Source organism: Manis javanica, chromosome 10 (assembly GCF_040802235.1).
Source record: "Manis javanica isolate MJ-LG chromosome 10, MJ_LKY, whole genome shotgun sequence".
In the NCBI taxonomy this organism is placed as follows: Eukaryota; Metazoa; Chordata; class Mammalia; order Pholidota; family Manidae; genus Manis; species Manis javanica.
The window spans coordinates 28,452,094-28,468,109 of record NC_133165.1 but is presented as its reverse complement, the minus strand read 5'-3'; the positions used below and the strand labels follow the sequence as shown (position 1 = coordinate 28,468,109).

Below are 16,016 nucleotides of genomic sequence, written 5' to 3'. Positions count from 1 at the left end.
CCCCAGCTTCTGCGTCTCCAGCTCCCAGAGCACCTAACACATACTGAGTGCCCTCTTGCCAGTGACACTGGAATTCAAGGCCTCAGTAACCAACTGTATGTTGGGAGTGTGGCAGGGGGCATCGGAGTGGGCTTTCCATTTGGTTCCAAGATGGAGACACTGGGGGCCACCAAGTATAGCCTGCAGCTCAGAAGAAGTGGCTGGAGACAAGCCGTGGGACACAGTAAGGAGCCCAGACCCGACCAGGCCCGGCCCAGTGGGGGTGGGGCAGGCAGCCGGGCTCAACCTGGGACCCAGAGGGTCTCCCAAACCAGGAGCACAGGGAAGGTGGCAAAAGGGCTGCAGAGTGAAGGCCGGGGTCCAGCGTGAGGCTACGAGGACATGGGTACAGTTACCTGTGTGCAACAGCCTCACCATGAAGCAATCTTCCAGAGAAGTTAAAGATACACACAGTATATAATAAAAATTGCATGACACCATTTATGTGTACTGCCCCTAAACTTCTCTGTGCATATGGAAAGTAAGAGGAACAATGGACTTAAATCCTCAGGGTCACTGCCCCTGGAGAAGGGAAATGGTAGGAAGGGGAACATAGGAGGCCCTGATGCCATCTGCAATGTGCTGTTCCTTTTATTTAAGAAAAAGCTTGAAAAAATATGAGGAAACGTGAACCAGTGTCAATTCTTTATGGGTATGCAAGTATGTGGTAAGTTAGCCCCTGTTCATGTCTGTATTTTTAAATGCCTTGAAATACATAAGCATTATTTCATCAGTTCTGGTCTTCCATCTGCAGTTTATTGTGTTCCCTTTGCAAACTGCCCTGTGCCCCAGCGTGTGGTGGCTGAAGGGCTGTAGCGATGATCTGGCCACTCTGAAGCTCCACATCAAAGCCTCTGCCCTGCTTCTCCCTCAGGGTCCTGCCCGGCTGGGGACAGTCTCTGCAGCCTATGAAGGTTGTTCATGGTGAAACCCAAGTTTGCCTTTTCAAATCCCCTGCACTTTGAATTCCTTTCCTCTGGACAAGCAGCTCAGAGAAACATAATTTTGCTCCGACCTCAGGAGCTGGGAGGGATCTTGGCAATGCCATGTTCCATTCTCCACTCTCATGAGAATGCCACCCTCTGTGACACATGTCAGTGATGGGCACCTCTGCTAAAAGACAGGGGGTCTTCTACACTGTGATCAGCTTGAGGCACTACGCCAGGTTCCCGCCAGTGGGAGATATCTCACTTCTGACACCAGACACCTCCCAGAGCACACAGTCCCTCCCCTCCCTGGTCATGATGACAGTAGGTGCTGACAATGATGTGCATGTGTGGCAAGAGTCTGTGTGCCAGGCACTGGGGTGAGTACTTTTAACACACCACTCTTAGCCCCATAATTACCCAGCTATAATTTTACAGATGAGGGGATGGCTGCTCGAGGTTAGGTCACTTGCCCAAGGGCATCCAGCTGGAAGGTGAAGAAACCAGACCTTTTAAAAGCTGAGCCACTGTGACCTCTGATCATGTTTCCCGGCCAGATGGCTTTTCCATTCAGATCTCTCTCATGCGCTTACCCATGTTGCCAACAATTTATGAAGTGCCAACTACGTGCCAAGCATTCTGGTAGGTACTGAGACTACAAGAGCGAACAAGAAAAGCACAGTCCAGCTCCCACCACACTCAGAGGGTGTCAGATAACAGATAAACAGAACCCCAAACCACTCCAGTATCCACAGGACAGCAGAGCAGGAGCCTTGGGGCACTGTGGGCACAGCCCACGGACCTCCTCCCAGTGGGGCACTGCCAAGGCCAACTTGAGAAAGCGGCTTTTAAGCAGCCAACGGACAGTGTTCTGAAAGGCCCCGTAAGCATTCCTCATCAGGCCAGAAATGAGAACAGAGCCCATCATGATGGCATTTATTCAGCGCTACTTGGCAGTTCCAGCCAATCCAACAAGATGACAAAAGGAAACGAGACATGAAATAGTGGAAGAAAGAGATAAAATAATCACTGTTTGCAGAGGAACAGTGTGACCTAGGAGGCGCATGCAAACAGTGAGGTCAACTGCTGCCAGAAATGCTAAACGTGACTAGACACAAAGTTGATACTTCACCCCAGCACTCCATCTCCAAACCCACTAATTACAGAAAGGAAAACAGTAACTACCTGGTGGAGAAGCCTGAGGACACCTGATCCAGAGACACACCTCAGCACCACCAAGGACACCGCATGGCTGAGTGACACCGAGAGGCATGCACACCCCCTTGCCAGCGTTTTAGCCAAAGTTGCTTAACCTGAATCTAATCAGGATTTTGTCTAATCAGATAAACCTAAACTGAGACAGCCAATAAAATCACTGCCGTTTCCTTTAAAAATATCAAGGTCAACACAGACGAAGAAAGGTTGAGGGGCTGTCCCAGGGCAGGGACCCCAGAGATGGGAGCTGAGTGCGAGGCTCTGTCCTGCTCCTGAGCCTGGACTCCGACGACACTACTGGGACACCTGGTGAAACCGGCCCACCAGCTGGGACTAGCTGACTGCATGGCAGCGACATGAACCTCCCCAAATGCAACAACAAGGCTGTGGGGTGGGAACACGCTTATTCTTAGGACACATGTATTGTGGTATTAAAGAGAAAAGGGATATGAGATACTTATGACCCCCCCACCCTCTCAGATGCCACATATCCGTGTAGAGAAACCACTAAGGAAGATGCCTCAGAATGTGAGAAATTGGTGAGTTTGGGCAGAGGGTGTATGAGAGTTAGTTGTTTGGTCTTGCAACTCTTCTGGAGGCTTTTTCAAAATGGTAAAGTTCTAAAAATAAATCATCATTATAAAGCCTATAAGAAAAAAGTAAGCGAAATGAAAACACACACAACTCACCTTTGCTACATGTACACACTAACACTCTTTAGAAAATAAGAAATGAAAAAAGAGCTCCTTTGTATTAACCATCTGCAAAACAAATATATGAAACACCCAGGATTAAATGTTTCTTATTAAGTAACATAGAGTCTCTGCAAAAGAAAAACAGTAATACAAAGGTACTGATTAAGTTCAGTAAAATATGCCCATGTGGAAGAAAGCGTATGATCTAGAGCAGAGGTGCGCACACTGTTTCCGTAAAGGGCCAGACAGTAAGGCTTTCCAGCCACATGAGCTCTGTCTCAACTAAGTCTCAGGCAGCATGTAAACAAATGGATGTGGCTGTGTTCCAAAAAAACTTCATTTATAAACACAAGGGCCTGGAGGATTTGGGCCATAGGCTGTAGCTTGCAGCCCCAATCTAAATGTGGCCAAGGCCAGCTAGCCCTTCACAGCATTTCTTCTTCCTTCTGGTACGTGCATGCATTTGTTAATAGGGGAGTTTTACACTTTGCAGGTGTAGACCAAAATATTAACACGAAGGGGGTAGGTCAGCATGTAATTCACTGATAAGTGTGTACAGTAAACTCCAGGCAAGAAAGGGCCACGGGGGTATTTTTAAAGCTTCCCCCCACCAGCAAACCTTCCTCCTCTCTCTGTGACACCCAGGACAGCCTCTCAGATACCCTTGCTTTCCACTCTGGCGGCAGCAATGAGGGTGGTAAAGGGGATTTGGAAGCCCTCCACTCTAACTCGTCTGCAGGCCAGGGTGGTAGAAATGGAGGGGAATCAGCAGCCTATTCTGCAACAAGATGTTTCAAGAAGAATCTTTAAGGAAGGGTGGCACTGGCAAGCTCTCCCCCACACCCGTAACTGTAGACAACCGTATTCAGAGGGCCTGCCCGAGCCCCGCAGCCTAGGCCAGCCCTGCCCTGTCCTTTTCACCTCGAAGCATACCACAGAAAATAACATCGTGCCTCAGAGGTGAAATGGGGGGGGGGGGCGCCGAGGCTGTGGCCACACTCAGGAGCCTGGTTTCCCAGAGACCTGCAACCTCTTCAAGGACACCAGCAGTCCATTTTAACTAAAAATGGAAAACAAAACACAATAAAAAATTCAGCTCTTCAGTCTCTGGCCACATTTCAAATACTCAGCACCCACATGCTGTCCATGCTGGATGGCACAGACACAACATTTCTGTCACTGCAGTAAGTCCTACATGCCCTGTTGGCTGACCCAAGGTTAGCAGGCCCAGAAAATGTGTTCACACCTCAATTTGCAGAGCAACACATAACTGCTAAGAAAGCTGAATATTCAGTAGAGTCTTCTTACAGGCTAGGAGCCAAATTAGGGCTATAAAACGCGCCTGGTTAATATGGAATACAATCACAGGGAGGTGGGTAGTCTTCAGGGAGAGATGTTTTCCCCAAGCCGTGATGAGTCACTGTTCCCAGCTTCAGGAACATACCTGCCAAACAGACCGGATGTTCAGTCCCCAGCGGTGGAGGGAGAGGAATGATCTTCCTTTGCACAGAACTTCATGGCCCCCAATCTGGTTCTCATCTGATTGCAATTTAGCATCCTGTCAGAATCAGCTCTGAGGAGTTACTAGGTCGACAAACTATTTTTCATGGACTATATTTTTGATCACAGCTTCCTGGTAGCATATAGGATATTCCTTAATTGAATTTCATTGGTGAACTGTACCTGAGTCACATGATAGGAGGGAATACTTCTGGGAAGGTTTGCAGGGGGCAGCTGGCCCCATGAACTGCGTGTGCGTTTGTCTGAGTTTGAATAACACAACGGCTCCCGAGCACCAGGCATGAGCCGGCCTCTAGCCGACGTCCTCCTACAGCTCACTGCCTGGGCGAGCACCACGGACACTCCACGTCAACAGCCAGCACAACCCACCTGACATAAAATCAGGCACAAAATTCCAACCATAAGCTACAAAATTATTTTTTGAATCCTCTATGTTCCCCCTAAAGCCAGAGTATCTGGGAAAGAGAGTAATTCGGGCCTGAGGGAAGGGAAGGGAGGTGTGCAGGTAAACCTGCCCCTCCAACTGTCCTGGAAGAACAGCCAGTACCTTTTGTTTTGGGGATGTAATCACAAAAAGGGAAGCCTTTTCAGAATAGGCAGGCTCAGGTTTATCCTCTGTGTAACACTGATTTGCCGGAGGAGGGAAGAAATTTGCTGAGGAAAATGCCAGGCTGAGGAAGACAGAATGAATATTTATTAAAGGGGCACAGGGTTTCAGAAATGTGCTTAGGAAGGTTTCATGGAAAATCCTGAGCCGAGACTATTTCCATAGCAACGCACTTGGTCCCTGACATCCCTTGCAGACTTGCCTGGTCCTAGGTGCAGCCCCTTCCCCGTGGCCCCCCAAAGCTGCCCCTGCCTCCTGGCTCCACCCTGAGGCTGATAGTAAAGAGCAGGGCTGACACCCAGGAACCAGCCAGGAAGAAGGAAAAGGCCCCTGGTGCCCTGCCTGGTGAGGGGAAAATAACAAGTGGGTGACAAGATGGATAATTCTATCTGAAACAATCAAGAGTTGACTGTACATACAGAAAAATACTAAATTTAAGTCAAGTTACATCACAGATGCAAGTAAAGCAATGACTAAAGTTACATAATTTTTTATTTAGACAAAAATATACTGTATCTCTCAACACTTAAAGCAATTTAAAAAATAAACTATCAAAAAGCCTGTTTCTTTCAAAGATTTCTATTTTCAAAAACATGATTTGTTGGGTTCAAGGGGATCAAATTTAACCAACTAAACATAAAAGAATATACTTTCTGTATAGTAAGTTCTTTGTATAATAAAACATACTGACATCATGTGATATGCACAATTCAATCAGCGTTTTTCCCAATGACAAATGCAGGAGGTTACACAATCGTGCATGGGTAAAAAGACCTACTCAAAATGCAAGATACAGAAATGGAATTAGATGTAATAGTACACGAAGTCCACTGATGAAAACTCTTCCATAATGCAATTAGCCTTTCAGAAACTACCACCTGCCCAGTTTCAGTGAGGTATCAAACATCCTAGATGGTCTGAAAGTCTGCTAAAACACCCCTCCTTTTTCCAGCTACATGTATGTATGAGAACAGATTTTCTTTGTACACTTAACCAAAATGACCCATCAAGGCAGACCGAAGGCAGAAGCAGCTATGAAAATCCAGCTGTCATTAATTAAGCCAGACATTAAACACTTTTAGAAGAATGAATGCCCAGGAAATTGTTTTTTTTTTTCATAAAAATTACTTCTGAAATAGGTTTATTATTGCTATTTTTGAATAGATTAACATATACATATATTTTAATTTCTCAGTTCTACTTTCTCATATGGTAAGTGTAGCAGACAAATCCCAGATAAATAAAAGCTCTGTGGGGTCCCCAATGTGAGGGTGTAAAAAGGCCCCTGTACCAACACCTTGAGACCTGACAGAATAAGGTACAGCATGCCCAGAGGCATCTCTGCCCAAAGGGAACTGTGTCCCTTGAAACTCAGGGTGGCAGGTTAGGGTAAGACGTCTAGAATCGCAGGGACCTCTGCTAAGGGGCTGGGCCTGGCCCTGTGAGCACCCGGCAGCAGCTGGGGTTTCCAGCAGGGTGGTGATGTGGTCAGAGTTCAGCTCTGCACACATGTGCCAGAAGGAGAGCCCTCTGAGGACATAAAGGGAAGATCAGTTCGTTCCTTGCTTAGCATGGTTAAACATGTTCCAGAGGCAAAACAGTTCCTTCTTAATCAAATCATGTATAAACCATGCATCTCTGCCTGCGTGTCTACTGAAAGTTATTCTTAGGAGAGAGAGGCCACACATTTCAAGCAGCTCAGGATCCAACGCTGGAACTGTTGTGCGTCAGTAAAGTCAAACCTGCCCACCTCATTTTCACAACATCCAAGGAGCCCATGCAGCCGGTGGAAGCCGGTCAAGTGAGGCCTGAAGGGGCACAGTCCGGGGGCCAGTCACCATCAGGCAGCCGGGATGCTGCCAAACGGTCAGACTCCTGGTCCGTCCCCCGCAGGCCTCCTTGGCTTCTCTTTTCCACAAAATAAGCTCACGTGCAGATTCCATCTTTCTTTTTAATCAACCAGCACCATTTTACCAGGAAACTAGAAACTCATGAAAAGTAATAGCAGCCATGAAAATTAACCACGAAATCTCCTAAGAAGTCACAATGCAAGGGCTTATTTCCAGGAAATCAAAGTAAAAGCATTTTATATAATCCTCCCATGTTAATATGAAATGCTTTAAATGTGGGGTAATTATGGAAATGAGGCACTGCTGTAATTTGAGTTGTCATTAATTTAGCAAGTTTATCCCCTGACATTCACAAGATGCAAAACAGCAAATAGTAAATTACTGTGTCTCCAAATCAAATGCTCTCACTGCCTTTCATCACATCATTTTAAACATAACTGTCTTTTTCAGAATTATTAACTATGAAAAGCATGAAAACTATTTAATACCCTTCACGCACCTACCAATCCTGCTCCTTCAGCAGTGACAAAGGCATTCATAAATTTATTATAAATTCAACACATACAACATGATAAATAACATCCTCACAGACTGGCTTTTAAAATGCTATATACATTTTTTTCGTGCTGGTGACAAGCCCAAAAAAATCACTGTGAACTAAATACTAGAAAGTAGCACATGTTTTTATTAACATGGATTCAATGTACTAGCTCCCAATCTCCTACACTCCCATAAACCTCTTATAGTTAGTTTATAACAAGATGACAGTCTAACTTGGAAAAAACATATGTGATACAAAGTAACTGCCAGCTAAGAAGAACACCAGGATAAAGCACTCAATTAGAGAAAATGCTACATTTCCTATTCTGACCACACTCTCCAGATACCATATAACTGACTCTCAAGGCTCTCCTCCCAACCTTCCAGCTTCACTAAGGAGCTTCACTTTAAAAACATTTCTTCAGCCTCCAGATTCAAACATTTCTTCCTTCAGAAGAGCGTTCAGCTAAACCTCTTCCTCCCAGTTCCAGGGCCACCTCATCCAGGTCTCCATGAGTCAGATTCAAGTGACTTTGTCTCCCACGTAGTTCCGAGGCCCTTCCAGCTCTGCACACATGAGCACATGTCACAGTGCACCCCCCTCCCCACGTGGGGACAGGGCCACCTGAACCTCTGTCGTTACATCTTCCAGTTCCAGCCACTGGAAATGAACAAAGGGACATGCTCTCGTGTCTAAGTGCAAACCCGCTCAGCACCTACACCCACTCCTGGACAAGCCCCCACGGTGGGGGTGTCAGGTCACATAAGGGCCCCACAGCTCCCGCTGGACTGGGGAGGCACAGAGATGGGGACAAAAGGAACACAGCACTGCTTCCTGGGATGTCATGTTGCTAGGCTTAGCAAACACGGGCTGTCTTCCTTACGGCTGCACTAGGGCCTTCTACAATTAACTTAAAAACAATTTCAGTCTGGTAACTACTTATGTGATGGCTAGTAACTAATTTGATATTCTCCAAGTGACCAGTTGGAACAGCAAGGAGACGCTACATTCTGTATGTTTTCATGGATCCTAAAGCAATTATTTAACTATTATTGGGAGCTAGTACATTGAATCCATGTTAATTATTGCTTTCTTTGATGGTTACAGTTAACTACTTTTCACCAGGGTCCACAGGCTGAAGCCTCGTCCTGCAGAGGGCACAGCGCATCGGCAGCAGTGCAGCCCCATGGGTCCCCCAGCAGCCAAGGTGAATCACAGAGCACAGACGGTGATAAAGCCGGGGCTTCAGCAGTGGCTGCCAAAGCTGCTAAGGGAGATGGACAACACCACCGCTTCCTAACAGATGCGTGCACTGCTGCCTGTGAGGCAGTTGCGGCAGAAAACATCAAACCTGAACCTGATGAAATCTCCGGGTCCAACAACCAGCTCACAGGAATGACAGGGGAGAGGATGTAAGGATTTGTGGGCACCCACTCCATAAAGCAGACCGGGGGGAGACCACACAGGACATGTGACCATTTCCTCAGCAGGACAAAGCGGGAGACAGAGCCTGTGGCAAAGGCGTGGAGCACGGGGGGGGGGGGGGAGGGGGGGGCGGGGGCATGCCACTGTGTCTGGACCAAACAAATCCACTGTCAGAGAAAAGAAAATTCAGGAGGCAGCAAGGGAAATCCAAACGCTGGATGTTTGATGATAGTGAGAAATTGTTACTAATTTTAAAGGTTTGATAATAACATTGTGGTTAGGTTTTTTTTTAAAAGAACCTTTATCTTTTATTGAAGTATTTACAGACAGAATAACCTGTCATTTGTGATTTGCTTCCAAATAACTGGGGGATGAGTGGGACGAAGATAAGACGAGTGTGGTCCATAACATGGTAATCGCTGAAGCAATAGAAGTGCACTCACTGCTCTATTTTTATGTTTGAAATTTTCTGTAGTAAGAAGTGCTGGTGTTTAGAAAGAGCCATGCTCACTGCAGAGAATTTGGAAAACACAGAAAAGGAAAAAGGAAAAAAAAAAGAATCCCCCCAAATTTACCAGTAGCAGAAGCCACCACAAACAAGTTTTGTTTTTACTGTCATTGTTCAAGTAGTCCACGTTTATTATAAAAGTGTTAGGGGTTGGGAAAAAATAGGTGAGGGAAAGGAAGGGGTGCACATGGGTCTTCCTTCAGTTCACATAGAACAGCCAACTCAGGTTCCAAATCTGACGGTAGGTACAAAGAACTACAGTCACACACATGCACAGCCGCACCCATCCCGACTCCCGGCAGGCTGGTAGGCATGCACACCCGTTCCCTCGGCAGGCGGGTTGTCCACTCAGGAAACCATGCGAAGTTCCACGCGAAGTTAAGAACACCACTTTCCTTCTCTTTGAGCTGCAAAGTCACTCAGTCATCGGGTTGTTAACTCAACAAACACAACTCAGTTGTGCGCACCTCCTGTCAGTCTGTTCCCGTGCTGCCTCTCCTCAGCTCGGCCCCCAGGAAGCTTCTCGGCTAGGAGGGGCCCTCGGAGTGGGACATCCAGCCTGCCAAGGTCACGGAAGCAGCGTCAACGGCTCCAGCCCCTGGGAACTTTCCTGCCTGGGGCTGCAGTGGGCTCTTGAGAGTGGCAGTCTCACACATCAGCTCTAAGTTGTGTCCCAAGAAACTATTTTTTCCATAAATTGATTTAAAAATATTGGTATTTTGGAAAAAAATGATTGTAGTAACAAATGGGGGTCAACACTGGTAGTCCCCTTAACCAGCATGCTGTCTTGAGTGGGACAGAAAAGGGAGGAATGGCAGAGTGGGGCTATCCTGGGGTTGCCAAACATGCCAAGACCCTAGAGAGGGGAGACCCTGGTAGAAAGCAGCTTTGGGCCCTGGGAACTACCCCAGCAAAAATCCCCCAGACTCAGGGCACACGCTGCAGCCCTACACAGACGCCACCAGTGGGGAAAGACTGCGCAGCCCCAGAACGCAAATAAAAGCTCCAAGTCCCACACAACTGCAGCTCATGAAATCCAAGCACGGTCAACCAAGCATCAATACAGTAAGAATTTCAAATCTATGGTAAAAAAATGTGTAACTTCAAATATTAATGGCAAAATTGCATACCAAAGCCTGAGAGGAAATAGTACTGCCATTCTTTGAAAGTCTGTCATCAATTTCCAACTTTGGAGTGACAAAAATGTATACATTCAACTTCTGGGCTCTGAATTCATTAAAATTTCTTGACTACCTTAAGTGGGATGGGCCAAGGAACCTTGATCTAATGCTTAAAAGAAGTTTATAACAGCCCATTCTACATAGGTGTCTGCAGAGGGTTAAGTTTTCTAAAATAAAACATGTAAAACCACTCAAACTGCTGGCCATGTTCTTAAGGGGCTTTGACAGTTTTCAGAAGCACACAGCCTTCCTCCAGGAGGGGGGACACGGACATCCACTCATGGTGGCTCCTGCGGCCTTGTATGTCTGACATTGCTGCCCACGTGGACAGTGCTCAGACTCACAGCTTTAGTCAGACAGGCACAGGGCTGTGAGACATCCTGATGGTCAGGCTGCCAGCCCCACCACAGTGCTGCAGGCCCGCTAAGAAGGTGAGCTCCCCAGCAGGCATGACCCTGCAGGGCCTATGAACGGCAGTACTGGCCTATTCAGTAGATGATCATAGGACTCCACAGGCTGAAATCTCTTCCCCTTGAGTTAAGAGAACATAATAGTGCCTTGGAGATTCCAAAAGCTAGGCCTCGGTCAGGAGCACACACTTCAACAGCCAGGCAGGGGCCTCTGAAAACCAGCCTCTCAGTGCAAGCACTTACAGACCCCAGACGGTGTGCAGCTGAGCACAATCAGGCGCGTAGGCGCTTCAGGGCAGGGAGGAGAGGAGCTGTTTACATGCTAGTTTCTCACAGGAGCATCTGGCCTGAAAGGCATTTGGAGAAGGAAAGGAGAGAGTGGGCAGGCTACCAAAAGACGGAACTAGAGTCATAACAATCACAGGATGGGACAACTGTTATTCCCCTGTCCTGATTTTGCTCAAAGGCGTACCTTTCCTGTTTGGGAGAAGAAGGGATGCTCTCCCTCTCAGGCCCACAGGAGGGTCCCTGTTGGTGCCACACAGGACAACTGACTCAGCCCACTATTTACAGCCAAACATGCCAAGACCCTAGAGAGGAGAGACCCTGGCAGAAAGCAGCTTTGGGCCCTGGGAACTACCCCAGCAAAAATCCCCCAGACTCAGGGTGCTGACGGATGAGAGAGTAATTATACAGCAGAGATGACTCTGCAACGTGCACGCTGGAGAAATATAAACACCGGCGAGGAGTTAAAAGCAATTACTACCCAGAAAAGAAAGTGCCTAAAGAGGAAATGAGTAATTAAATAGGCTTTCTCCTGATCAACAGATCTTGAGAAAGCAGGGATCTCTGGGGGCAGGGCAAATGGGGGTTTAAAGTGTCTGTGAGAACAGGAAGAGGAGAAAGTGGGCACCTGGAGGACCTTCTGAAGCACAGGGCACGGCAGCCCAGCCCCCAGGTCCTCCCGTTTCCCCTTCCTGCCCGGAATCCTGGCTGCGGCAGAGCGGGGCCAGCAACACCGCGCCCCTAGGGCCATGCCTCAGGTGGACGGCCAGGGCACTTACTGCCTTTCCCTGCCCTGGGGATGGGAACGTCCCCTCCCCATCCAAGTCGCGGCAGGTTCAGACCTGGCCCCACTGCGGGGCGCAGCCTCAAAGGGCGCTGCTCCCGGGGGACCCCGCACCTTTGGGAGTCGCACCACCTGATGCAACCCTTCTTGGGAGCGCGTGCGGGGGCGACTCTGGGGCCAGGCCAGGGGGAGACGCTTGTGGACCACTCGGGGCCCAGGACGCGGTGGGGCCAGAGTGAGCCAGTGTCCACGTCGGGTGTTGGGGGCAACGGGAGCGGCCCTGAACCCCGGCCCAGGAGGAGCAGGGGTGACCCTTGGGGCTCAAGCTGGGCGGGTGTCAGGGGTGTTCTCCGGGTTCGGGCCGTGTGTGATCCCCTGTCCAGGTCGGCTGGGATCGGGCCCGGAGCCCGGGCCCGAGCTGCGGTTGATGTGTCCCCAGGGTTTAGGCTGGGCAAGGCTGGGGGTCGAGGTGACTCCGGGTGTAGGTCGGGTAGGGAGCCGGGGCGAAGCCGGCCGCACACTCACTGTTTGGGCAGCTGCAGGGCGGGCGCGCCGCGCCGCTGGAAGGCTCCGTCCACGAAGACGCCGTTCTTGCCGAGGCAGCGCAGATAGAAGTGCGGCTCCTGGAAGCTGAGCTGCAGATGGCGCCGCGAGATGAAGCTCGACAGGCCCATGCTCAGGTCCACCGAGCCCTGCGACGAGTTGCGGCCGATGGTGACGCTCGGCTGCCGCATGAGGAACTCGAACTCGCGGCCCTCGAGGCGCGCCAGCGCAGGCCCGGGACTGCGGCGCACGCAGGCGGCGGCGGCGGCCACCAGGGCCTCGCCCGCCGGGCCCCCCGTGTCCGCGCCCGGGCCCCCCGCGGCCCCCGCGATCGCGCCCGGCGGCGGTGGCGGCGGCGGCGGCGGGGGCTGCGCGGGCGGCGGCGGGGGCTGCGCGGGCGGCGGCGGGGACGGCGCGGGGGGCCCGGGCGCGGGCGCGGCGGCGGGGAAGGCGGCGGCGGCGGCGCACAGCACGGGGCTGCAGGGCGCCGAGCGCAGCGCCAGCAGGGCGCGGGCCCCGCTGTCCTCGCCGACTTCGGCCATGTTCGCGCAGCTCCGAGCGGCCTCCGGCGGCGGCGCGGCGTGGGGCGGGGCTCCGGGCGCGGGCGGGCGGCGCGGGATCCCGGGACGGATCGCGCGGAGCGGAGCCGGAGGCGGCGCGCCCCGCCCGCCGCCCGCGGACCCCGGCGGGGCTTGGAGGAGCTCGCCGGGCTGCCTCGCCGCCCTCTCGCCGCCCGCGGCTGCGGCTGCCTTTCCGTCCTTCGTGGGGCGCGGGGGAGGGCCGCCGCCTAACGCCTAACCGTAAAGCGTTGATTCTGGGTCACTGCAGAAAGGGACAAACGCCCTCGGCAGTCTCCGGGGCCCAAGTCTTTCCATCCGCCACCCATGAAGAGCCTTCAGACTTCCACCAAAACTAAGGGTTTGCTTTCTGTAACGTGTTAGCGCAAAGATGCTTGCAAGCCCGTGCGCCCTGTGCTCCGGAGCCATTTACTCCAAAAATTGCCACGTCAAATGTTCAGGGATACTGACAGCCCTGCAAGCCCTTACAGTCTGATCAGGGCAGGCAGATGCCCGGACAGTTAGGGCGTCGTTCGGACCTCTTAGTATTTCAGTGTCTTGGGCATGCCCTCCTAATTTAGCCAGGTCCCCCTAAAAAGATGTCAATATTTCCACATTTCCATTGTTTAATAGTTATTGAGTGTGAGAAAAGAGGCCCTCCCTGGTGGAGCTGCAGTCTATGGGGAGATGCGGACAGGAGTCAAATGCAAACACTAATCAATATAAAATTAGCACTGTCTCAAGGCCTGTGAGGCTTTGCTGAGTGGTGACATGTGACTGTGTCGATGTGGCCTGCCTAGGGTGGGGAGCTTGTCTGCTTACCCACTCTCCAGCCTGGGGCTGCTGTAGTTACTAACCCAAGTATCAGGAGTGACTATATGGACACAAATAGAAATGTCTGGAGGGCATGTACCACATTTTTATGAGAAGCTATCACAAGATAACCTACTTGAGGAAGGAGGACAGTAAAAATGGGGTCAGGAATCTCTTTCTAGGGAATGACCCTTGAACTGAAACCCACAGATAAATAGGGAGGGGCTGGGAGTTGGGGGGACAGGCGGGGAGGATGGCATTCCAGCTAAGGAAGGAAGCAAGGTGCCTTGGACGGACTGACAGGCCACTGTGCGCAGAAGTGAGAATGACCACGTGGGTGCGGGCTGACCAGATTTAGCTAAAGGGGAAGGGGGAGCATGTTGTATCATATAAGGATTTGGGTTTGATCCCAAGAGTCGTGGAAACCACTGAGGGGTTTTAGGCAGAAGGGGAGCATGCAAACCCACATATGTGAAATAAAATCACTGGCTATTGTGTTGAGCCTGAATTGGGAAGCGGTCAGTGACTGTGGAAGGTAGTTAGGAAGCTAGTGGGTCCAGGCAAGAAAGGCTGAAGGAGGTAGATGAAGAGACGTTGGGGTATTCAAGCAATATTTATCTCATGCAAAGACATTTACATACACGCTGGTGGTGAGAATGTAAAAGATGCAGCTGCTATGGAAAACAGTACAGAGGTTCCTCAAAAAATCAAATAAGATGACCATATGATTCCCCCAATTCTCTAAGTAGAAAAACAAAGGAATTGAAAGCAGGGTCTTGAAAAGATATTTGTACACCCATATTCATAGCAACATTATTCACAGCGGCCATCAGGTGGGAGCAAGTCCAAATCCATTTATACTTGTGGTATATACAGGCCGTGGAATATGACTCAGCCTTCAAAAGAAAGGAAATTCTGACACCTGCTACAACATGGATGAACCTTGGGGGCATTGTGCTGAGTGACAGCAAAAAGTCAAAATACTGTCTGATTCCCCTTATGTGAGATCCCTAAAGTGTCAAGGTCATTGAGAAGGTGAAAGTAGATGGTCGGTGCCAGGGGACCGGGGATGGGATGGGGGAGTCAGCGTTTAGTGGGGACAGAGTTTCCATTTTGCAAGGTGAAAAAGTTTCGGAAACAGGTGGTGGGGGCTGCACAATAATGTGAACTTGCTTAATTCACACTGGACTAGGCACTGAAAATGGTTGAGCTGGTGAATTTTATGTGATGTGCATTTTACCACAGCTCTTTTTAAAAAGTGAAATTTGCCTCCAGCCTCTAGGGTTCTTTCCTCTGGCTCATCTGAGGCAACCTCTCACTTTTTAATGACAGGTCTGTTTGGTGACAGTCGGTGCATCTGTGCTTCCAGACCCCTCAGGCCTGACTCAATATTAAATGTAAGGACTTATCACAAACTGACTCACTGCCAGGCTGACTGATGGTGACCTTGTCACGTCTAGACACCGATTTCATCGTTTGCATCCCTTTCTCCTTCAACAGCAGGCCACTGGATATACTGACAGCTTCAACAGAGGCCCAAGCAAAGGGCCAATCAGAAGTCATTAAAGAACCAAAATAGGGAAACTGAATTCTCCTGTCACTCTCTCCAGCCTCTCCAGGCCTAGAAAGCTGTTTTACAGAGCATTCATTCAAAAAAGGAAAAATAAAAAGCCTGCAAGGGTGAATCTAGTCAGCCTTTGGGTGCTTGCAACATCCAGGCTCTTAGGCTGATAGGAAGGAGCCCTTGGAACTGGTCGCAGAAACAAAAAGGAACAGAATCTAAGGTGCTGTATTGGGAGGTGACAAGACCAAAAAAAAAGACACAACCTCTTGAATAGATCCTTCACCGAAGATGATGTATGGATGATGAGCAAGCACACGAAAAGATGCTCAATATCAGTAATTGCCAGGAAGCTGTCACGACCCTTTTGGGACCGAAGCAACAAGCCCAAGGTCTTGATTCTTCTCTAGACTTTATTGTCTAATCTCTCACGGCGGTTACAGCAGTTGTCGGGAAGCTCCTCTCCCTCCCGGTGGGCTCCCTTATATTCAGTCACCCAACCAATCCAGGACAGTATCATGCGTGACCTTTAAGCGGATAGGTGTCACGCGCCAC

At 49.9% G+C, this 16,016-nt stretch overlaps 1 protein-coding gene and 1 long non-coding RNA gene across 3 annotated transcripts in view; one reads left to right on the top strand and one right to left on the bottom strand.

The window, feature by feature from the left end:
* FOXK1 (forkhead box K1) overlaps window positions 1–13,087 on the bottom strand; it is a 60,998-nt gene extending 47,911 nt beyond the window's left edge. For both annotated transcript variants that reach the window (XM_073214975.1, XM_073214976.1), the window contains exon 1: window positions 12,513–13,087. In XM_073214975.1, the coding sequence (XP_073071076.1) occupies window positions 12,513–13,072 (560 nt within the window). In that variant the 5' untranslated portion in view covers window positions 13,073–13,087. The remainder of the gene's footprint in view (window positions 1–12,512) is intronic.
* LOC140844025 (uncharacterized) lies at window positions 11,733–15,756 on the top strand. The gene is made up of 3 exons (XR_012122103.1): window positions 11,733–11,961; window positions 15,233–15,297; window positions 15,401–15,756. It is a non-coding gene; the product is annotated as an uncharacterized lncRNA (long non-coding RNA).
* The last annotated feature ends 260 nt before the right edge of the window (window positions 15,757–16,016 follow it).